Source organism: Haliotis cracherodii, unplaced genomic scaffold, assembly GCF_022045235.1.
Source record: "Haliotis cracherodii isolate W230 unplaced genomic scaffold, xgHalCrac1.p SCAF_8, whole genome shotgun sequence".
Taxonomy (NCBI): Eukaryota; Metazoa; Mollusca; class Gastropoda; order Lepetellida; family Haliotidae; genus Haliotis; species Haliotis cracherodii.
In genome coordinates this window covers 17693965-17712169 of record NW_027266341.1, presented here as the reverse complement: position 1 = coordinate 17712169, position 18205 = coordinate 17693965, and the positions used below count along the sequence as shown (strand labels likewise).

General features: G+C 40.8%; 1 protein-coding gene across 2 annotated transcripts in view; it reads left to right on the top strand.

Annotated features, from left to right (window-relative positions):
* The first annotated feature begins 531 nt into the window (after positions 1-531).
* Positions 532-18205, top strand: part of LOC139449892 (sushi domain-containing protein 2-like) — a 37147-nt gene continuing 19473 nt past the window's right edge. For both annotated transcript variants that reach the window (XM_071231480.1, XM_071231481.1), the window contains exons 1-5: positions 532-655; positions 10354-10496; positions 11026-11373; positions 17013-17111; positions 17797-17956. In XM_071231480.1, coding sequence (XP_071087581.1) covers positions 613-655; positions 10354-10496; positions 11026-11373; positions 17013-17111; positions 17797-17956 — 793 coding nt within the window. In that variant the 5' untranslated portion in view covers positions 532-612. The remainder of the gene's footprint in view (positions 656-10353; positions 10497-11025; positions 11374-17012; positions 17112-17796; positions 17957-18205) is intronic.

Genomic DNA, 18205 nt, shown 5'->3' with positions numbered 1-18205 from the left:
CTATAATTTCACCACTATTTTGCCTCCTGAGCCCAGGGGAGTCCGTTTCGGCGGATGGTTAAGGCTGATTGTTTTCTGGTGTTGACAATACATATTTATTGCGAAACGGGTCCAAGATCTAAATTTAGATACCCAATGTTTGTTCACAGGTTGTTCTCCTTCTGCAACCTCAGCCATGGTCACTATTCCATCGATTCCCCCATAATCGCTAATCCTATTATCAAAACACGTACGCACTGCTTATATGTTGTTTTTGGTCGTTTTGGGGAAATTATAGGTCCTGCTTTTTAATTTGTCAGACAACACTAATACATGTATGTATATACATTAATGCTTTCGTCACTCATCAAATTGACACAACAAGCGCCGATTCACCCTTTTGGAAAAGGTGGGTGAGTTGTGATTGGACAATTTCTGTTTAGCGCATGAGTCAGATGTAGTAGCGTCATACCTGGGTCCACGAAATGACAACTTCCTTTGGTGGGCGATTAGGTGTGTTATCAGAAGCAAACACACCGCAGTAAACCCTTGTCCGTGTCACCGTCCACCGTTATCTGCGTCCTGGTCATACTGACAAATAACGCTAACGAACAAGCGTTGTTCGCCGCGACCATGAGTCGGATATTTGCATTATTATGCCTTTTACAATTCTCAGGTAAGTGAACATTCAACTTTAAAATATGTTTAGGTTTTGTCAACCTTCTGACGAGACAGCGCACACTACGTAATGAACCCTTCATGCTATGTATTTCATAGCCACATTTGACCGTTATTCAAATCAATGTTTTGTGGATGTCCCCTTCCCGTTGCCCAGACCTGTTTGACGTTACACAAGCAACATTAATCAAAATATCATATAATGACTGAATTACAAACCATCGCTTTGAATAACAAGGTCTTCAGTCTTATCTGGCCGGACGCACTGCACAAGCTTCTCGCTAACCTTAAAGTGGTTGCACAATGGCGGACAATCATTTCAAATTGAACTACTCCTTGTCAAGAATTATACACTTCGTTCAAAACTAACGTTGACGTATATTTGACATAAAATATGATAGGGTACATGGATAAGGTTCACATTAACAAAACAGTTGATAGATATAAAAAACCCATACATATTTATACAAAATCTCAGACCATCATATGACACCAACAGTTTCGATTTATAAGTCTATTCAAAAATATATTATGACAACCAAACATTTCCAAAAGTAAGCAAGATCGTATACAGTAATTATACATTCAAACTCCCATGTTTCTATGTCTACTGATGTTGTATTACTATTTTGATGATACTATTTATATAGTATCATAAATGTATTAGGCAGCCACGCCCTTGGGTAAATTATCATTGCTATAATTACCACATGGTTAAATATTGGTTGCACTGCACATTGCACATACTTGCACTTGTTTGGCATTGCTGTTATAAAGCGAACATGTATAAATTTCACTGATATGTTATTCCAGTAAGGAGTGAGTATGGTTTTATGCCGCATTTTAGCAATATTCCAGCAATATCACGGCGGGGGAAACCACAAATGGGCTTCACACATTGTACCCATCTCGGGAATCAAATTCGGGTCTTCGGCGTGACGAGCGAACGCTTTAACCACTAGGCTACCCAAACCGCCCCTCCAGTAAGATTATCACGTATGATTTTTTTTTGTTCAATCCTAATAATGCATGTTTAAAAAACTATTTCAAGGCATACATATTTAAACAAAACAGTTGGTGACAATTTTTGGAACGATGCAATGTTATTTTTTGGACCATGCGCGTTGCGTATCTATAATGTGGAGCAACTTTTATTGGCTGTGATTTAGCAAAGATTTCTTCTCACTATGTAAAGGGTTTTGTGGCTCGGTGTAGCTTGGCGTAGCTTGGTGTAGCTTGGTGTAGCTCGGTGTAGCTTGGCGTAGCTTGGTGTAGCTTGGTGTAGCTCGGTGTAGCTTGGGTAGCTTGATGTAGCTCGGACTATTTTGGAAATCAAATAGGAAGTGATATCCTTTACCTATGTCCTTTCTTTCTAACTACACTTCATTCATTTATCAGTTTCAATAACTGGAAAATATGCCAAATTAACCAATGTGGCAACTATTACAAGTGAACTCCATTCAGGACACTTGAGCAATGATGTAGTTTTAAATATCTGATTAACTGGACGGTTTCATCTGGCGGTAAGATAACTCTCTGCCATTATTCAAACAGAAACCAGCCCGCGAGGTGGTTGGCGGGAGACGTCATCCAAACATGGAGATTTTGGAATGTAGGTCAAAGGTCATTTCAACCAATGGATCGTGATTCATACAAAGGAGATATGAAAAACAAATTTTTCTTGTGACCAACAAGAAATTGATTTCGGTGACATTATATGTGCATTTTAGTTGTATTAATTTCATATTAAGTACCTTGTGCAAATTCACATTAATAATATGAGCTAATTGCCCATAAATTATATGTGCTGAATTTTCTATTTCTTTTTCGCGCAACATTAGTGCCATGCGAGGCACTTGTTACAATTCTGTGGTAAACCCGAAGCTGATAGTGGCCGTCTGACAAGTAGGAGAGCATTTTGTGAAAACTGGCCTTGACGACTTTTTCAGAGATCTGGTATTCGACCTTGAACATGTTCCCTTTGCTGATTCATATGCTAGGTCGTGACTTGTCAGAAATAAAACCACTACGACTATATGCTCAGATAACACGTAATGTGACATTAGAGATTAGTCTCCTATAGTACGTGTGGACATACAATAACAGCGCATCACACAGAGCACAACATAAACAGTATATATATGTTATAGATTGGACATCGCATATATATACAACATACAGTATATCGCATACAAAGCACAACATAAACAGTAGAGAGAGAGAGAGAGAGAGAGAGAGAGAGAGAGAGAGAGAGAGAGAGAGAGAGAGAGAGAGAGAGAGAGAGATACTATTATTTTCAAAGTTGGATGTCTAAGATAAATTGAATCTATAGGTTAAATCTTTTTGACAGAAATATGTCGTGAGGTGACTGAATAGGCATATTTGTGTACCACTCAGAAATCTACTACAAAACAAGGTAAAGAACACCCGATTCTTTCACATTACAGTAAAGTACGGTTATAACGAACTCAAAGGGACTACTAATTTTAGTTCGTTATAACCGTAGTTCGTTATAAGCATATATACAGCATAATACAGCTATTTATCGGGACCAAAAACGTAGTTCGTTTTATCCGTCAGTTCGTTAAAAGCGTGTTCGTTATAACCGCAGTTTACTGTACTATCGTTATTCTGGCATGACAGTTTTAGTAATGTGAAAGAATCGGGTGTTCTCTAACTTGTTTTGTGTAGCATACATCCCGTGTCATGGTCTTCACCTTAACACGTTTCTAAGGTGAAAAATGTGTTATGGAATAAACAGTCGTGTCTAATGTCCAGGTGCCGTATAGAGCCATGAATGGCACCTTCAAAATGGTGACCACAGTTGTCTCTGATGTACATCGTTCGTCTGTATTAGAGTCGGGGCGACAGTGGATTATTTGATTATACAAAAATACTTGCAGAACCAATAATTTGTAGTTATTTCTTTTTTTGTGTTATTTAAAATGTGAAATGTTGTCCGCGTTAATTTTGTATCTCGTAAAAACTAATAGCTGGAGCTGGTTATAAATGAAAGGTAAGAAGTTTAATGAACTTCTGACGGTTTGAAATGTGTCTTGGTTTCTAATCTTATATCTACTAATATTTGAGTGAGTGAGCGATTAGGACTTAACGCCTCATTGAACAGTATTTCAGTCAGCTTAATGTGGGAGGAAGCCCGAAGTGATGCAGGTCTCAGACGTTTACCACTCAGTGAAACCATAAGCATGGTGCTGACAAACCTAGAAAAATAATCAGTGCGAACTGGGATTCGAACCCACGGTCACAGGTTACTGGCGTGCCTAAGGGACGCAACTCTGCACATGAAATTGCGGTGGATTAGAAGACTGAGCAACCCTCATTCTATTTCACATGGACACCCAGGTGCAAGATGACTAACCGCTATGTTGCAATATAATAACGTACAGTCATGTTGAAACAATTTTATCTCATACGATTAGATAAGTGCATAGATAGAAGGGGATATGCTGCGTACACACATTCTCCCTGTACCTACATCAATGTATGGTCTTAAGATAAGTTATAATAATTATGAACAACCAAAAGTAAATATACAAGATGATTGTGATTGAGTAGGTAGGTGGTTGGGCGGTTGAGAATGTTAGACGTGAATGGGTAGATATGTGAGTGAGTGGGTAGTTTAGTGAGTAAGTGCGTGGGTGGGTGTATGAGTTTCCAGATGAAAGGATTCAGAACAAAATTTGCTGGTGCGGTAGTTTAGTGGTTAGAGGGTTCGCTCGTTGCCGATGATCCGGGTTCGATTCCCCACATGGGTACACTGTGTGAAACCTATTTATGGTATCCCAATATGTGATATTGCTGGGATATTGATTAAAACAACACTCAATCACCAACTCAGAGATGGCTAACTAAGGTCGGGATTTTAAGCACTGAATCACCAATCGAAGTAAAATGACTTAGCATACATTGTGACCAACAGATTGTCATTGTTATATCATTGTAAGACAATCTGGCCAACAAGTGATGTACCTGTTAACAGGATAGGACATCACGGAATGTGTCGGATGCATGCGTAGATAGTCTCCGCCAGTCTGTTACTATCTGCTACAAAGTAGGTTCAAGAATTCTGTATTGTAGAAGATAACAAGCCTGTTCTGATTGCGATGAGGTCATACTGCAACAACCTCCTAGCAAGCACCTGGTGGAAGGTGCATTATCATAGGAAAGAGATATGGGAGAGTGAGTGTAGGGTTTAACGCGGTTGGAACAGTATATACGTTATATGACCGGTGTCAGCTGGATGTGGGAGGTTATTTGGCTGACTTGACCGACAACATGGTTATCTCATTTACATATATTGACGCAGCTGTTGTTGCGAAAATAAATGTTTTGTCAGGTTACAAGACGCGTGAAACATATCATTGGACAACATTTTAAATGAAAATATTTGTAAATATGAAAGGTCAAAGCCAGGAAATAACCAGTCTCGTTTTCCCACGAAAACAGATTTCATTGGGCGTAAATGGCAAAATAGTGATGGAAATGGTATGAATGGATCACTGAAAATCAGTGATGACACCAGGTGTTCACGAAAAGGTTAAGCATGTCCTGTTACACCAATGTGTTTAGGCTACAGCACGTGCTGAAGGGTTGCACCACATTCTAAAGGATTGCGCCACATGGTAAAGGATTACACCACATGCAAATGGGTTGGATCCCACGCCGACGGGTTGCACCACATGGTACAAGGTTACACCAAATGGTGAAGGGTTGCTCCATATGCTGAAGGGTTGTGTCACATGATAAAGGGTTACAGCACATGCAAATAGGTTGCATCCCATGCCGACGGGTTGCACCACATGCTGAAGGGTTGTGGCACGTGCATAAGGGTCACACCACATGCTGAAGGGTTACATCACAAGCTAAAGGGTTACACCACATGATAAAGGGTTACACCACATGCTAAAGGGTTACAACACATGCTAAAAGGTTACACCATATGCTAAAGGGTTACACCACATGCTAAAGGGTTACAACACATGCTAGAGGGTAAGGGTTACACCATATGCTAAAGGGTTACACCACATGCTAGAGGGTTGCAACACTTGCTAGAGGGTTACACCACATGCTAAAGGGTTACACCACATGCTAGAGGGTTACAACACATGCTAGAGGGTTACACCACACGCTGAAGGGTTGAACCACATGCTAAAGGGTTACAGCACATGCTAAAGGGTTGTACCACATGCTGAAGGATTGTACAATATGCTGAAAGGTTACATCACAAGCTAAAGGGTTACACCACATGCTGAAGGGTTGCACCACATATTGAAGGGTTACACCACATGCAAATGGGTTGCACCACATAGTGGCGGCTTACAGCACATGGTGAAGGGTTGCACCACATGCTGAAGGGTTGTGGCACGTGCATAAGGGTCACACCACATGCAAATGGGTTACAACACATGCTAGAGGGTTACACCACATGCTAAAGGGTTACAACACATGCTAGAGGGTTACAACACATGCTAGAGGGTTACAACACACGCTGAAGGGTTGAACCACATGCTAAAGGGTTACAGCACATGCTAAAGGGTTGTACCACATGCTGGAGGATTGTACAATATGCTGAAAGGTTACATCACAAGCTAAAGGGTTACACCACATGCTGAAGGGTTGCACCACATATTGAAGGGTTACACCACATGCAAATGGGTTGCACCACATAGTGGCGGCTTACAGCACATGGTGAAGGGTTGCACCACATGCTAAAGGGTTGTGGCACGTGCATAAGGGTCACACCACATCCTGAAGGGTTACATCACAAGCTAAAGGGTAACACCACATGATAAAGGGTTACACCACATGCTAAAGGGTTACAACACATGCTAGAGGGTTACACCACATGCTAAAGGGTTACACCACATGCTAAAGGGTTACAACACATGCTAGAGGGTAAGGGTTACACCACATGCTAAAGGGTTACAACACATGCAAATGGGTTACACCACATGCTAGAGGGTTAAACCCCATGCTAAAGGGTTACAACACATGCTAGAGGGTTACACCACATGCTAAAGGGTTACACCACATGCAAATGGGTTGCAACACTTGCTAGAGCGTTACACCACATGCTAAAGGGTTACACCACATGCTAAAGGGTTACAACACATGCTAGAGGGTTACACCACATGCTAAAGGGTTACACCACATGCAAATGGGTTACACCACATGCTAGAGGGTTAAACCACATGCTAAAGGGTTACAACACATGCTAGAGGGTTACACCACATGCTAAAGGGTTACACCACATGCAAATGGGTTGCAACACTTGCTAGAGCGTTACACCACATGCTAAAGGGTTACAACATATGCTAGAGGGTTACAACAAATGCTAGAGGGTTACACCACATGCTAAAGGGTTACAACACATGCTAGAGGGTTACACCACATGCTAGAGGGTTACACCACATGCTAAAGGGTTACACCACATGCTAAAGGGTTACACCACATGCTAGAGGGTTACACCACATGCTAAAGGGTTACACCACATGCTAAAGGGTTACAACACATGCTAGAGGGTTACACCACATGCTAAAGGGTTACACCATATGCAAATGGGATACAACACTTGCTAGAGGGTTACACCACATGCTAAAGGGTTACACCACATGCTAGAGGGTTACAACACATGCTAGAGGGTTACACCACACGCTGAAGGGTTGAACCACATGCTAAAGGGTTACAGCACATGCTAAAGGGTTGTACCACATGCTGGAGGATTGTACAATATGCTGAAAGGTTACATCACAAGCTAAAGGGTTACACCACATGCTGAAGGGTTGCACCACATATTGAAGGGTTACACCACATGCAAATGGGTTGCACCACATAGTGGCGGCTTACAGCACATGGTGAAGGGTTGCACCACATGCTAAAGGGTTGTGGCACGTGCATAAGGGTCACACCACATGCTGAAGGGTTACATCACAAGCTAAAGGGTAACACCACATGCTAAAGGGTTACAACACATGCTAAAGGGTTACAACACATGCTAGAGGGTTACACCACATGCTAAAGGGTTACAACACATGCTAAAGGGTTACAACACATGCTAGAGGGTTACAACACATGCTAAAGGGTTACACCACATGCAAATGGGTTACACCACATGCTAGAGGGTTACACCACATGCTAAAAGGTTACAACACATGCTAGAGGGTTACACCACATGCTAAAGGGTTACACCACATGCAAATGGGTTACAACACATGCTAGAGGGTTACACCACATGCTAAAGGGTTACAACACATGCTAGAGGGTGACACCACATGCTAGAGGGTTACACCACATGCAAATGGGTTGCAACACTTGCTACAGGGTTACACCACATGCTAAAGGGTTACACCACATGCTAAAGGGTTACACCACATGCTAGAGGGTTACAACACATGCTAGAGGGTTACACCACACGCTGAAGGGTTGAACCACATGCTAAAGGGTTACAGCACATGCTAAAGGGTTGTACCACATGCTGGAGGATTGTACAATATGCTGAAAGGTTACATCACAAGCTAAAGGGTTACACCACATGCTGAAGGGTTGCACCACATATTGAAGGGTTACACCACATGCAAATGGGTTGCACCACATAGTGGCGGCTTACAGCACATGGTGAAGGGTTGCACCACATGCTAAAGGGTTGTGGCACGTGCATAAGGGTCACACCACATGCTGAAGGGTTACATCACAAGCTAAAGGGTAACACCACATGATAAAGGGTTACACCACATGCTAAAGGGTTACAACACATGCTACAGGGTTACACCACATGCTAAAGGGTTACACCACATGCTAAAGGGTTACAACACATGCTAGAGGGTTACACCACATGCTAGAGGGTTACACCACATGCAAATGGGTTACACCACATGCTAGAGGGTTAAACCACATGCTAAAGGGTTACAACACATGCTAGAGGGTTACACCACATGCTAAAGGGTTACACCACATGCAAATGGGTTGCAATACTTGCTAGAGCGTTACACCACATGCTAAAGGGTTACAACATATGCTAGAGGGTTACAACACATGCTAGAGGGTTACACCACATGCTAAAGGGTTACACCACATGCTAGAGGGTTACACCACATGCTAGAGGGTTACAACACATGCTAGAGGGTTACACCACATGCTAGAGGGTTACACCACATGCTAAAGGGTTACACAACATGCTAAAGGGTTACAACACATGCTAGAGGGTGACACCACATGCTAAAGGGTTACACCACATGCTAAAGGGTTACACCACATGCTAGAGGGTTACACCACATGCTAAAGGGTTACACCACATGCTAAAGGGTTACACCACATGCTGTTCTGGGCCAATGTGTGACCAGAATATGACACTTTCGAAGCTCACATGTTCGTACATATTTTGTGGGATTGAAATATGTGTAAATGTTTTTTCCTGCAGCTGTAATATACTGAGCAAAACATGTTAGGGACGATGTATGTTCTTTAATCACATCACAGTAACATCAATATTTTATCAGACCACCATTTGCTTCCAAACACAGTTTTATACGATTGGGCATACCTCCTATGAGGGAGGTTAGAGTCTCGTGTGTGAGAGAGTCCCAATATCGCACCACCTTGCTCTCCATGTCATCAACTTTTGTCAATCCCTTTTGGTTCACCGACTCCTTCATGAGTCCCCACACATTTTCTATAGGATTTAAGTCCGGGCTGTAGCTAGGCCAGTCCAAAACGGTCACATTGTTGTCCTCAACCACTGCTGCGCATGTCTTGCGGTGTGTTTGGGGTCATTATCCTGTTGCAAAATCCAGGTATTTCCCTAAAAACATCTGCATTTGGGATCAGGTGAGCTTCCAAAATGTCTGTATGCCTTTCACTGGTTAAATTACCCTCAAAGACACACATGGGCGTCGTTCCAAGTGAAGATATCCCTCCCCAAACATGAAACTTCGGACTGTACTTTGGTTTCTGGTACAATGGAACGGAATGACATTTAGTCTACATTTTAACATTGTTAGGATACACCCATACAGAGCTCTCATCTGTGAAAATAACACTGTTCCAGTCAAAGTTTTCATGCGCCCAACACAACTCTACACGTCTTTCCTTGTGTTCTTGTTTCAAGAGCGGAGAGGCAATTCCTTTCTTTTTTTCGTATCCAAGTTCAATCAAATTTCTTCTTACTGTAGATTTGGATACATTTACTGTCCCTCTATTTACCATTTCATGTTTGATATTTGAAATACTCGCCCTTCTGTTTTTAGAAGCCAAAATACCCAGTCTCACACAATCACCAAACACCAGTTTTCGAGGTCTCCCCACTCCTTTTCTGTGCTCAATTCCTGAACCATTCTCAATATTCTTCTTAACTCTATACACTGTAGAAAGAGGAGTATCTGTGCTCTTTGCTAATGTAGCAGCATCAGTGATGCCTACATCATGGAGCTGTAGAATCAACCTTCTTTTCTCCTCTGCACTCATTTCTGACATATATCAGGAAAAGTCGTCTGCTCCATAATCAAGGGAGATAACTCTAATTTGCAACTTCTAAGAAGTGAAGAAGTGTTGCTTCCCTTTGGCCATACCTATTTTTAAACACTTGTCAATATTGATATTTTATGTATGCTTCCTTGAATATGACATTAAAATTCCCAATAATTTTGAACCAGACTATATTTGAAACCCTCTTTCATCCAGCTGGTCAGACACCTAGCCCCAAGCTCCCTCTGTACCCATATGGGTCGGAGGCGGGGGATCAACTCTTGGAGACAGACAGCAACCTCCCACTCTACCTCGGTTACAACGTCAACTTCTATGGCAGGAAATACAACACCGCCTATGTGAGTACTTCAAAGGTTCCGGAAAACTGTAGGCTGTCATGCACATCTATAAGACGAATAATGCCAGCTTTCGCATGTTACTGAAAGAATGAAAATATGAGATTCTTACCGTGGTATATTGAGAAAATTGTTAACTTTGTAATTGGATAATATTTTTTGGAAACATTACCATAAGCATGGTGTGTACATCCTGCCAAAGAGCAAGTTACATTTGAGCAAAGATCACGCATGTAGGGAATCGAACCCGGATCGTCGGCGTGACGATGCGATGCTATAACCACTAGGCTACCCGACGTTTACGTTTATCATGCTCTCTTCATCCCCAGATATTATTAAAGCAGATGTGGCGGGTTAGCCTAATGGTTAAAGCGTTCACCCGTCACGACGAACACCCGGTTTCGATTCACATAATTACAATGTGTGCAGTTAATTTTTGTCGTTTCCCCCTTCTCCCCCTCACTCATTGCTATAACAACGGTCTAGATTTCATACCACATAAATCATACTGACATGTATTCTGTTTATGCAGGTAACAGAGGACGGCTTTGTCGGATTCGACGCCAACGTGAAATACGAACATTTTATTTTCAAAGAAGGAGCTCGTGACGTCAACCTGGATTTCCCTTTCCTTGCGCCATTTTACTTCGACGGAGAACACATCACGAACGAGTACCAGGGAAACATCTACTACAGATTGGTATTTACTAACTCGAGCCAGAGCTTCTTGACGGAACTACAGAACTACATGCTGAATGCTACAGTTGGCACCGGCAGCTTCGTACCTGACCTGGCTCTGGTTGTGACGTGGGAAAATGTCACGGATAAGTCACAAGTAGAAAACGGACCTTGTACTGGGATTAGAAGCAATCCTTGTAAGGTACGTATACATGTATTTGTCCTACACTGGTGAATATACATTCATTTATATAACACACACTGATGTACGTACAGTCATGTTATATCACACACTGATGTAAGTAGATGCGTTTCTGTATCACACAGTGGAGTACGTACATTCATTTATATATGCCACACTGGTGTACGTACAATCATTTATATACTCCCCACTGATGTACGTACACTCATTTATATATGCCACACTGGTGTACGTACAATCATTTATATTCTTCCCACTGATGTACGTACATTCATTTATATATGCCACACTGGTGTACGTACAATCATTTATATATGCCACACTGATGTACGTACATTCATTTATATACTTCCCACTGATGTACGTACACTCATTTATATATGCCACACTGGTGTACGTACAATCATTTATATACTTCCCACTGATGTACGTACAATCATTTATATATGCCACACTGATGTACGTACATTCATTTATATACTTCCCACTGATGTACGTACACTCATTTATATATGCCACACTGGTGTACGTACAATCATTTATATACTTCTCACTGATGTACGTACACTCATTTATATATGCCACACTGATGTACGTACAGTCATTTATATACTTCCCACTGATGTACGTACACTCATTTATTACCCACGTGGTGAAGATACAGGTGGTAAGATACTAAATCCGTACGTCACACGTGTGTCGTACAAGGTTGACCTTGTTTTATTCGTTTTGATTGGATAACCGTGACCTCTGTCACATCGGGACTACTTTTTTCATTCATAAAAAATCGCGAGACGTCATTCATTTTGCGATTACAAGGCAGAACTGAAGAAATTCATGAGAACGAGAGATATTTACAAACACTTTATTAAACCAAACAAGATAGTCACACGCATCAAATTCGGCTTGCATTCAATATAAGTTATGCATAGAGCTCCTACAGACGTATAATCGAGCTAGATCTATAAATCGATTTACAATGTACGACTGCCGATCGAGCGCGTCCCTTGAGCGTGACGCACCCGACCATTTTCGCAACTTTCAATTTGATTTAACGTAAAAGGATAAGCGTGGTGAAATGAAGTCTGTTTAAACTATCTGGACAGATATCTAGACTTACTTGGGATGATCCGGTTGTGCCATCGGTGTCCCCTTTGAAGCGTATTTTGTGGCGCTGTTTCGGTAGGTGTTGTTCATGAATGAACGAACACGACAGCACGACCAGATCACTTAAAGTTCACAGTTCCGATAAAAATCATTCGAAAACTCCGTGGAAGTGTGCCTGACTTCTGATTTTGTGGCCCCAAACATCCCAAATGTGAACAGTAACATTCCCTATCTCTAGCGTAAAACGCTGTGAGTGGATCGCGGTTGTCTTTTCTTATTCCGGTGGCGACCTTGCCCTTCGATCGTTCGAAGCTGTCACTGACATGCAAGCAGACTTGAGTTTGTTGATTTTCACGTCTTCAGTAAAGGGTGGTACAGTTAACATGAATGTCTTTGGCGAACAGTCTGAAATCCCTCTTCCAAAATGGTACGAACATGATATAAATTCAGCTGATAGATCAAGGAAACCGAACCATTTTGATTGCACAGACAGGACCCCGGCAGTGTGACCGACTGTTGGTCCGATATTCAAAGCGCGGCGCTAATGTGACATTTCAAATTTTCTTATCGGTGTCCTGCGTACTTACAACATGGCGCTTGAATTACCAAAAGTTGAAGACTTTCTTCCAAAAGGATCTTGAGCGTCGGTGCTGGTTTGTTTGCAAACAGAACAGCAGGCGCATGTTGTTAATGCGTATGCATAAACATGTCAACAATGCCCATATTTGGTCATATATCAATATTCATGCGCAACCAGATTTTGCAACCGGTTTCAGTTTGGTCTGTCAACGAACGAAAGTTGTTATGTATTTACACTTAAATATATATTTAACGTGGGTAATAAATAAAATACCACACTCATTCTCGTTAGATACAATTTTTACGAAACTCGTGAACTTTCTATGGTATCTGACCTCGCTTTCGCTCGGTCAGATACCATAGAAAGTCCACTCGTTTCGTAAAAATGGTATCTAACGAGAATGAGTGTAGTATTCTCTATTTATGTATGCCACACTGATGTACGTACATTCATTTATATACTTCCCACTGATGTACGTACACTCATTTATGTATGCCACACTGATGTACGTACATTCATTTATATATGCAACACTGATGTACATACATTCATTATATAACACACATAGAGGAACGTACAGTCATGCTATATCCCACACTGATGTACGTAGATGCGTTTCTGTATCACACAGTGGAGTACGTACAATCATTTATATATGCCACACTGGTGTACGTACAATGATTTATATACTTCCCACTGATGTACGTACACTCATTTATATATGCCACACTGATGTACGTACACTCATTTATATACTTCCCACTGATGTACGTACACTCATTTATATATGCCACACTGATGTACGTACACTCATTTATATATGCCACACTGATGTACGTACATTAATGTATCTACCTCCCACGTACATTCATTTATATATCCCACACTGATGTAAGTACATTCATTTATATATCTCACACTGATGTACGTACATGCATTTATATATCCCACACTGATGTACATACATTCATTTATATAACACACACTGATCTACGTACATTCATTTATATAACACACACTGATGTACGTACATGCATTTATATATCCCATACTGATGTACGTACATGCATTTATATATCCCATACTGATGTACGTACATGCATTTATATATCCCACACTGGTGTGCGTACATTCATTTTAATAACTCACACTGTGTGATGTTCGTACATTCATTTATATATCCCACACTGATGTAAGTACGTGCATTTATATATACCACACTGATGTACATGCATTCATTTATATAACACACACTGGTGTACATACATTCATTTATATAACACACACTGATGTACGTACAGTCATGCTATAACACACACTGATGTACGTACATTCATTTATATAACACACACTGATGCACGTACATTCATTTTAATAACACACACTGATGTAAGTACATGCATTTATACATCCAACATTGATGTACGTACATTCATTTATATAACACACACTGATGTACGTACATTCATTTATATAACACACACTGATGTACGTACAGTCATGCTATAACACACACTGATGTACGTACATTCATTCATATAACACACACTGATGTACGTACAGTCATGCTATAACACACACTGATGTACGTACATGCATTTATATAACACACACTGATGTACGTACATTCATTTATATAACACACACTGATGTACGTACATTCATTTATATAACACACACTGATGTACGTACAGTCATGCTATAACACACACCGATGTACGTACATGCATTTATATATCCCACACTGATGTACGTACATTCACTTACATATCCTCCCACACTGATGTAAGTACATTCATTATATATCCCACACTGATGTACGTACATGCATTTATATATCCCACACTGATATACATACATTCATTTGTATATCCTACACTAGAGTACATTAATACACAGACACTCTTTTCAGAGGTAGTCATGGTAAGATTATTTACGTGTATGCCATAAGCAATTTAAAACAATGTAGGGACGTCCATTATACCAACCTTTCGTTTTTGACCCAGACATAAATATTCGCGAAAAATGGCTGGACAATCGCTGACTGCGGTGCGAAACAAACAAAACATATAATTTAGGACGTGATTAGATAATTTAAGCATTTCTTTTTTGTTGATGAAACTTCGAACCGACTGACTGACCGCTCTGCCATTGGTGGTTTTGTGGAGGCTTATGGAATCTTTTCATGTTTAAGGAATGTTTTTGCGAAGTCCATTACAGCTACTTTTGTCTGCGTTGATACGCAAACATCAGATTAAACATCATCCCGAGGCAAGGGAGTTAATTTATTTAAAAGTCCTTTGATAGTCAGTTAACTTCCTTGACTCGGGAAGATGCATATTAAATGGACACCTGTATATTACTCGCACTGTTGGGGCTTTAAGTAAGTTTACCCGAAATTTGTGAATAAAACGTATAACTCTTTAATTCCTCATATACAACTTACATTCCTCACATATAACGTTACAAAACGTGGTGACCATAGATATAGTTTCATATCTATCTTCAGAAGTTCTGGACAATTTGTCAAAAATGAAAGCAAATGCCTTCTGGAGTTTACTGAGAAAACAACATGTACAATGTTTGATTTACTCATTGATAACATCTATGATGAGTTTGGGGGTAAGGCATCTAGGCAAGAAGTAATAAAAGCATCCCCATGGACACCAAGAAGTTAAGCTTAATCTTCACGTCTATCGATGATCTGATATCGTTCAATAAGCATCAACTTAATTACCTGATTTAACCATTTACCCATTTACCCTCCAGAACCAGAAAAATAAGGAGACCAGTGAGACCGCTTCATTTGTGTCATATTTAGATTCAGAGGGATAAATCAATCTCCACAGGAAGGCATAGAAAGAGGGATAACTTCAACTTTCCAATAGTCAACTTTTCCTTTATGTCGAGCAATATTCCTGCAGTACCAGCCCTTGGTGTTTACATTTCACAACTTTTAAGGTACAATCGAACATTACATCCAAGGCCTCAGTAAAGCTTTCAAAAAGTTTAATGGTAGACGCGTAGAGGACATTTCTCCCTGAAGCCCTGAATTGTACGTATGTTCCCGTCTTTTTTCAGATGAATAATTGACTTGCCTTTAAATGTGTCTGTGAAGGGTGCCACCGGTTTGGCAGGATTCACTTACCTTTTCGGGAACACCTCGTATCATCACTATTTGATAGTGATTCCTAAATACATGCTCATAATATAGTCGGAATCGTCAATTCGACTGTTTTGGGTAGATATTTATTATGAATGTGGAAAGGGTTTGCGGGTTTTATTTACGTTCCTCGTATTTGACTTACTCTCCTCGTATATAACCTACACTCCTCGTATATGACTTACACTCCTCGTATTTAACTTACTCTCCTCGTATATGACCTACACTCCTCGTATATCACTTACACTCCCCGTATATCACTTACTCTCCTCGTATATGACTTACACTCCCCGTATATGACTTACACTCCTCGTATATGACTTACACTCCTCGTATATAACTTACACTCCTCGTATATGACCTACCCTCCTCGTATATGACCTACACTCCTCGTATATGACCCACGCTCCTCGTATATGACTTACACTCCTCGTATATGACTAACAATCCTCGTATACAACTTACACTCCTCGTATATGACTTACACTCCTCGTATATGACTTACACTCCTCGTATATGACCTACACTCCTCGTATATAACTTACATTCCTCATAAACCACTTACAACCCTAATATCAAACTTACATTCACCATATATATTCCTCAACATCCGCTATCTCAACATTATTATGTATATATATATCTCATAATAATGTTGAGATAGCGGAACGTGTCTATGATTAGCGAATGCAAAATCAAATTGATAAACAATGAGCAGATGCCGTGCTCATACAATGAAATATACAATTTTGAAAATGAATACTTCACCTGTACCCTTATTCATTTCAGAGCGCCACATTCCAGTTAGTCTTGGTTGCCTGTCCGATGCACACATTTGTCATCTTCAACTATCTGTGGGAGGATGTTCCCTTTAAACCGTATTACCAAGTGAGTTGGAAGGGAGGTTACGGCACTCAACACATACGTAGACACATTACAACCTGACAAAATACCGCTATTTAGAGGATTCAGTGGCGCGAGTGACTGAGTGAGTGAATGAATGTGGAAGGACGGGAACGGGTTCATGATAAAAAATGATACCTGATGCAATTCCCTATTGTTCCATATGTTCCTGTTTTTGTTTCACGTGAATAAATGTTTTGCCCTTGCATGTGTTTGTGACGGGTGCCACCGGTTGGAAGGGATGGGCTCATCTTTTCGCGAACACCTGATATCATCTATTTGACAGTGATTCATAAACACGTGCTCATAAAATATAGTCGGAACAGTGCAACCGACTCTGCTTTTAACAATTATTTGGCATGATAATGGATTTTTGCGGCTCATATTTACGTCACGGCGTGGCACCCAATGTGGGAGGTGAGGACAAACTGATGCTGACCTTAGATCCTTACCATAATTCAACAAAGCTAACAAACGAACACACCGTCATAGGTGCCTGGCACAAGTAAGGGCCTCAACTCTGTACGTCGAGTTCGGGCGCCTTGAACGACTTGACCACCGGTGCCCAAGATGTGATGCCAAGAGGGATTGTGTTTTATTTTGTGTGGTTGATAGTGTGGTTTTACTGTTTTGACTTGTTTAAGACGCTACTGCACTCTTACTTCCCTAGGCTGGCATAAACGGAGGGCATGGCGTCGGGTGGACGCCAGTGTGTACCGGATGTAGTCCCCAAGACCTTCCCAGGAAAATAGGAAGTGACGTCACGGGAAGATTCATATTTAGGGTTTCAAAAGATACCATCGAACGAGGCGGATGTTCTGACAGTAGAAGTAAGACGTTGCCGCATCTTAGTTTATGACGTACTTAAACTTCATTGAAACTATACAAAGTCAAACGCAATGTAGTTGCTAGTTTTGATGTCAGTGACATTACGATTAATATTGTGTTTATCACATTTCAACTGCAATAAACTATTCTCACCCGTGAAAACAAAACCCCACAACGTTCAAACGGTGTTACTCAAAGAGCCCCGAATGAGAATATTTAGGGTTTCAAAATATACCATCGAAAGAGGTGGA